At 40.6% G+C, this 7456-nt stretch overlaps 1 protein-coding gene across 1 annotated transcript; it reads right to left on the bottom strand.

Annotated features, from left to right (window-relative positions):
• Positions 1–2946: 2946 nt before the first annotated feature.
• Positions 2947–6997, bottom strand: LOC109147389 (glutamic acid-rich protein-like). Its single transcript, XM_019295044.1, has 4 exons — positions 6424–6997; positions 5239–6267; positions 4692–4992; positions 2947–3229 (listed from the first exon to the last, which is right to left on the bottom strand). Exons 1-4 carry the CDS (start codon positions 6995–6997, stop codon positions 2947–2949), a joined length of 2187 nt encoding a protein of 728 aa, XP_019150589.1.
• Between the last annotated feature and the right edge of the window lie 459 nt (positions 6998–7456).

Below are 7456 nucleotides of genomic sequence, written 5' to 3'. Positions count from 1 at the left end.
TCCATTGATGAGGTTGTACCATGTAGCCGTTGAAGGTATGGAAAGCATTAGGGTTTTGTCCTTTAGCTCCAGGAGATGGTACATCTTCATTTAATGCTTCTTGATAAGTGTGTCCCATAAGATGAGGTCCTTATAGTCCTAGAATGTTGTCAAATCAGACAGGTAGAACATTCTTCTCGTTGTCGAAGAGAAGTAATGGTTGGTGAGATTTGTCTTTAGCAAAACTGTCCTTTTGTGATAGTTGACAACTTCTGCTTTAACTTTCGTTGTTGTTCATCATGTCTTGTGTCTTCTTTCGTCTTGGAGACCCTATCAACTAATCATAACTCATGTTCGTGTGTTTGTCTAGCTTAACACGAATTACAAAGGAGTTATGGCAACTCTCGTCTAGGACGAAAGCAGCAAAAAGAAAAGCTAAAAGTTAGGGGTCTACTTTTCTACGTTACATTGGTATCATCAAAATCCTAATACAAGGTTCCTAACAATTTCCCCCTTTTTGATGATGCCAAAACCTATACCCTTCTCGTAAGACTGAAAAAGATTCCATAAGGAGTTTTTCTATTACAAAAGCAGTCTTACTTGAGAGTGTACATGTCCTTTCTAGAATAGAAGCATTTAACAATTAAGACAAAGACAAATAACTCAGACAAGTGACACGAGATGTGTAACAATGAGAGTTTCATATATAAGATAGTGACGGTTATAAAAACTTTATGAGGAAAACAACAGAATAAAAGATATCTTACATTTCTAAGATTTTTGACATCTGTAGAGCAGTTTCCTTGAGATCTTTGTCGTCCTTTTCTTTTTGTTGCTTGAGCATCCTTTTAAGATCTATTCCCTCATTGATCTTTTTCCTGAAAACCTTAATTGGATTTGTCCTGACAAGCTCTTCATGTTCTCCTTTGATGTTCAGGCTTGTGTAATTGTTATAGGCTTCACGAATGTTTCTTCCTTCAACTATTCCAGCCTTCCACCACGAAATTAGCTCAAACGAATTCATCCCTTCTTGATAGCTCTTTTCTGACTCTTTGTGCACTTTGAAAGCTGCATTGTGAATAACATTCTGTAGAGAGTCTTTGGTTACACTAGAAAGATCTTCAATGAGATTCCTAATCCTTTCTCTTTCCATTGCTTCATCCTCTCTCCTTTTAATCTCTTCATCATGTTTCTTCCACAGCTCTCTGTTTTCTCTTTTGATCCTTTCGTTTTGGGTGCTAATGTGATCTTGCCTTGTATGGTTATCCCTTGTTTTGAGCCAGATAGGAACATTGCAACCCTCAAAACGTTTGCCACTTCCTTCTTCGTATGGAACAAAGTCCACAAAGTTTCCTATGCCATCCATAGTTACTTTGTTGTTCTTCATGAGTCTTTGCCTTAGATTCGTCTGTTATCTCTTGGATAAACCCGCGAAGATGTATTTAGCTTCAGAACCGAAAGATTGGCGAGGCTTAATTGATTTGGATTGGTATCGACCATGGTATCTTGGCTTCGAGGAATGGTGATCACGAGACCTTGAAGGAGGATGGGATAGATTTGTGTTCCTTCGGCCAGAGTCTCTTGGTGTCCGAGAAGGCGAGTGTCTTGCTTGTAGAGGCTGATCTTTCGTGATATCTCTCGAATATCTTGGATGATCATCATCCTTATCCTTGTCGTCATTTCTCTTTTCCCCCTTTTTGGCATCATCAGCACAGGTGGTAGGAGGAACAGAGGAAACCTTATTGATTGCAACCAAGATATCCTGGGCATACCCGAGAATTTGAAGAAGACACTTAAATTTTGATAAATATTGATTATTTATCAATATTAGTATATTTGAATATATTTGAAATATTTTGGATAATATTGATATTATCTAATTTGTTAATTAGATAATATCAAAAGAGTTTGAGCTTATCAAAACTCTCTATCCTACAGCTATAAATAGGAGCTCTCATTTCTATGTAATCTGACACATCCTAGGAAAAGTGATGTAAACATCTAGAAAAATATTATTCAGGATCACAATAAAAATGTGATACTGAAAGTAGAAGTTTCTCCTCCATAATGATCATGCCTATGCCTATTGATCCAAACCTCCATTGAAGATCAAGCCATTTGAACCCGGAGGCCCTTCAAGAAGAACAAGCTATATATACAAGCCCTTCTTTGAAGATCAAGCCACTTGAAACCCGGAGGCCCTTCAATGGTGGAGTGTTCAAGGCACCAATTGAAGAATCAGAGGATATCCAGAGACATGTACCCACACCGCATTGATACTTGATATGTAAACCAGAACTTTGAATTTCTAAATATATATTCAATTTTCTTTGTTTACAAGCATATTCTCCCAGTTGGTATGCATTGTCTTGATAAGTATCAATCTTGGTGCATGCTAGGTCGACACGCTCTTTAAGGCCAAAATGAGAGTGTTTGAGCTCGTGTTGTTGTCGTGCAACTTTGTTCATGGTGGTGTCCAGTTCATGAAGTCTCTTAGCTATTCGCTCAAGAGATTTGTGATCAGATTGAGCTTGTTGAGACGGTTGAGGCTGTTCCTGAGGTGGAGGTTGAGGTTGAGATTGGGCAGCCATCAAAAGATCTACCTTCTTGCATAGATCATCTAAGACTTTCGTGTCCTTTTGCCGTAAAGCGAGATATTGCACATGGATGGTTTCGGCTGAATGGACAGTTTCTCTCATGAGATTCATGATAGTTCATGGGGACTCTGCAGTAGACTCTTCTTCAATGTTTGTTGGTGTTGTGTCCATTTGTTTATCTTGATGTGGTGCTTCCCTTTTTCCACCACTTGCCGAGCTGAGAAGAATTGGTGAGGCTTCCAGTTTGCCCTCACGCACAATTTCGTTCTCTTGCTTGATCGGAGTCTCGTCCATGGGTTGGACATGTGGAACTATAGCACGAGACAAATCTTCGGGATCTTCATTTGAAGCTTCATTCGGGTCATCACTGTCAGAAGGTAGTTTCCTTTAAGGGAGATCTTTGTGGAAAAGTATCATAATCAGGACCGATCAAAATTGGATCACTGTCTTCGGGATCGGTTTCCTGAATAGTTGCATTGCCCAACTGATCATCATTGTCATCATCATCATCATCGTTATCATCATGCTCGTCATCGGCATCGTCAACAACATCATCATTATCATCTTCATCTTCTTCTTCATTCTCAGCACTTTCGTCTTCTTCAATTTCTCGTCCAAGCTCATTGTTGGACCCGATAGATTGTGTGGTGAGTCTAGAGGGGGGGGGGGGGGTGAATAGACTCTCGTTTTTCTTTAGTTTTTAAAAGAAAAACCCTGACAACACTTTTGAGTAAGATAAGCACAGCGGAAAGATTATAAAGAGAGGGTTGCACGAGTTTGATAAAAAGATAAGACGAGTGATGAAAAAGATGATATGCAAGCAGTAAAATAAAGCAGTAAGTAAAGAGAAGAGCGAGACGAAATTTTATAGTGGTTCGGCCAAACGTTGCCTACTTCCACTCTTCTTCCACAACTGCTGGAAGGATTGCACTATCACTCTTTAGTACAATTACACAAAGACTTCCTTGATCACTAAGCCGGACAGCCTTTGAAGGTTTTTCAACTCCGAGAGTTTACTCCGCCTCTATCAACTTCTTCTTCTAAGTTGAGGTTGGTGAGAAAGTATTTCTTGATTCCTCCAACTGTGAAGTCTTGATGGTGTGGGATGATTGCTTCAAGAGTGCAAGACTTCTTTCAAGATGTAGGGCAGTGATGGATGATCTACTTCAAATGCCTTAACACCTTAAATAACTGGTTCGCAAAAAGCTTTAAGATTGTTAACTTTTCAAGGACTTTTTGCAAGAAAGTGAGTAGAGTGATAATGAACCAGCACCTTCTTAGTTGATGAAGGTTGGTTTATATAGGTGATGAAAATTCATCCGTTGGAGGGAGATGAATTTTTTGAACCTTTTATCTGTTGGACAAGGACCATGGAGCCTCATGCATTTAATGCTCCATTAATGGGTTTGTACTATGTAGCCGTTGAAGGTATGGAGGATTTGATGACTTTTGTCTTTTAGCTCCAGAGATAGTACAGTTTCATTAAATGCTTTTTGGAGAGCGTGTCCCATGAGTTGAGGTCCTTATTGTCCTAGGATGTTGTCAAATCAGACAGGTAGAACATTCTTCTTGTTGATGAGAAGAAGAATACTTGTTGGGATAGTCTTGAAATGAACTGTCTTCTTAATGACAACTCCTTCTTTCGTTGCTGTGGAGTCTTCTTTCGTCTTGATCAGCCTATCTTCTATTCATAACTCTTTTCGTGTGTTTGTTCTAGCTTAACACGAATTACATATGAGTTATGGCAACTTTCGTCTAGAACGAAAGTAGCGATACAAGAAAAACGTAAGAGTTAGGGGTCTACTTTCTACATTACATTGGTATCATCAAAATCCTAATACAAGGTTCCTAACAATTTCCCCCTTTTTGATGATGCCAAAACCTATACTCTTCTTATAAGGCTGAGAAAGTGCTCCTTAAGGATAATTCTATTAATAACACAGCCATTATCGAGAGTTTACATGAATTTTCTACGAAGAAGCAGCAGAAATAAGGACAAGGACTTTATAACTCAGACAAGTGACACGAGATGTGTGACAATGAGAGTTTCATAGATATTCAGATAAAATCTTTACAAAAACTCTGTCAAAAGAAATCAAAATAAAGATAACTTACATTTCTAAAAGATTTAGCCTTTGCTGAGCTTCCTTCTTTCTTTCTTGATTGTCCTTCTCTTCCTGTCTTCTTTGTGTTCTCTCGTAGTCTATCTTCTTGTTGATACTTGCTTTGAAAGTCCTGATTGGATTGTTTCTGACGAGCTCTTCATACCCTCCTTTGATGTTTAGACTCGTGTAGTTGTTGTAGGCTTCTCGAATGTTGTTGCCTTCCACTACTCCAGACTTCCACCAGGAGATCAGTTCAAACGAATTCATCCCTTCTTGATAGCTTTTGCCTGACTCTTTATGCACTTTGAAAGCTGCATTGTACGTGACATTATCAGGAGAGTCTTTGGTTACATTTGATAGATCTTTGATGAGATTCTTAATCCTTTCTCTTTCTCTAGCTTCATCATCTCTTCTCCTGATCTATTCATCGTGTTTTTCCCACAACTCCTTGTTTTGTCTTTTAATCCTTTCGTTCTGAGTACTCATGTAGTTTTGCCTTGTGTGGTTGTCTTTCTTCTTCAACCAGATGGGATTGTTGCAACCTTCAAATCTCTTACCGCTTCCTTCTTCGTATGGGACATAGTCCACGAAGTTTCCAATGCCATCCATGGTGACTGAGGTATTTTTCATGAGCCTTTGTCTTAGTCTTACTTGATCTCTTCTTGACAGTCCTGTGAAGAGATATTTGGCTTCAGAGCCGAAAGATTGTCGAGCCTTGTGAGGTCTGTCTTGAGTGCGACCATAGCGTCTTTGATCATGGGACTGTCCACGAGACTTAGGAGGTGGATGAGAGTGACCCGAGACTTTGTGAGGAGAGACTCGCTTTTCTGAAGATCTTTCTTTCGTGTTATCCCTTCTTGGTTGGTTGTCATCATCCTTATCTCTGTCATCATCCCTATTTTCCCCCTTTTTGGCATCATCAGTGCAGGCAGTAGGAGGTACAGAGGGGATTTGTCTGATTGCAAGCAAGATGTCTTGAGCATATCCCAGAATTTGAAGAGCATATTCACCAAGTTGATAGGAATTGTCTTGATAAGTATCAATCTTGGTACAAGCTAGGTCAACACGTTCCTTGAGGCCGTAATGAGAATGCTTAATCTCGTGTTGCTGCCTAGCGACTTTGTTTGAACTTTCTTCAAGATCAGAAACTCTTTTCACCAATTGCTTAAGAGTTTTGTCGTGAGAAGGATTCGATTGCTGTGGTTGAGATTGTACATCAAGGAGTAGATTGACTTTTTGACACAGGTCATTCAATACTCTCGGGTCCTTCTCCCTTAGGGCGAGATATTGCTTGTGAATCAGTTCAGCTGAATGAACAGTTTCTCGCATGAGGTTCATAATGGTCCGTGGGGACTCAGCGATAGAATCGTCCTCAATGTGTGTTGGAGAAGAGTTCCTGTGTTCATCATGATGTGGTGCTTCCGGATTTTCACCATGCATCGAGTGGCCATGTTCAGGTGAGGCTTCCTTTCTGTCCTCATGAGCTGGAAGATTATGTTGTTGTTGTACAGATTCGTTCAGTTGCGGAATGATAGCACGAGACGAGTGAACTGGATTTTTACTGGATGCTTCATCCGAGTCTTCGTCTTCAGATGGTATTTTCAAGAGAGGTGGTCTTTGTGGGCAGTTAGCATAGTCCGTTTCGACGAAGATAGTGTGGCTATCTTCTGGTTCTTCTTCTTCAGCACCTTCTCCTCCTTGTTGATTATTGTCATCATCATCATCATCATCATCAGTATCACTGTTGTCGTCTTCGGTTTCATCATCATTGTTCTCGTCTTTATTTTCTTCTTCATTGTTCTCGTCTTCACTTTCTTCTTCATCCTCTTCTTCGATTTCGTTGCCATGAACATCTTTCGTTCCACTAGCACTGCCTTTGGGATCTCGAGGATGATCTTCTGCCATTAGGGCTTTAATTTTGGATAGCAGCATGATGTAGCGAAGTTGTTTCAATTCGGCTTCAGTTGCTGGATCCATGGGAGGTTTATGAAGAGGAACTACCAAGGGAGCTTTGTCCTTCCCGAGAGATCGATGAGTTATTCTATAAGAATACACTCGGTGGATCTCCTCAATTCGCACAGTCTTTGTGACGTCCTGAGTTTCAAGCCATTGAAGTGCGAATTCTTCTTCGTCGATCATGGCTTCAAAAGTTTCGAGAAAGGTTCTGAGAGGTGCCGTGCGCCACTTGTGCCATTGTAGAACTCGATTGTAATATCTTTCAATCGATTCTCTGAGAGATTTATCAAGGGTGTACCGGTCTGGAGAAGATTGACGAGCCGATGGTTTCGGGACAAATGATGTTTGAGCAGCTGTCATCTCGTCTACTAGTGCAGGTTCTTGTGTCAGAATTACCTGCTCTGCAATAGTAGGTTCTTGTGGAAGAGATTGAGCATCATTTGGAGCATCTGAGGCTGCTTTCGGGATGTCTTCTGGAGAGCCCGGCTCTTGTGGAAGACTTTGACATCTTTCCTCCATTTCTACAGTAGCAGGTTCTTGTGTCAACTCTCGTAGGAGTTGCTCTGCTAAGATAGGTTCTTGTGGATGAGGAACAGGAGATGCATTCCGATTGATGGATTTGTGAGCAACGGGACTTCTTTCGGGCAGAGAAGTTTTCAGTTTCCCCTCAGAGGTAGCTGCTTTCGGGATATCTTCCCCCTGTGATGTTGCTCCTTTTGACAAGGGTTCCCGATTTTGAGCAGGTCTCATTCGACTTCGTTTGCTTAGACGAATGAGAGGTTGATCATCATCATCTTCAGAGGAGTTCTGCACGATCAA

This window comes from Ipomoea nil, unplaced genomic scaffold (genome assembly GCF_001879475.1).
Source record: "Ipomoea nil cultivar Tokyo-kokei standard unplaced genomic scaffold, Asagao_1.1 scaffold1993, whole genome shotgun sequence".
Classification (NCBI taxonomy): Eukaryota; Viridiplantae; Streptophyta; class Magnoliopsida; order Solanales; family Convolvulaceae; genus Ipomoea; species Ipomoea nil.
The sequence above is the reverse complement of the archived record's forward strand: the minus strand, read 5'-3'. Positions and strand labels throughout refer to the sequence as shown.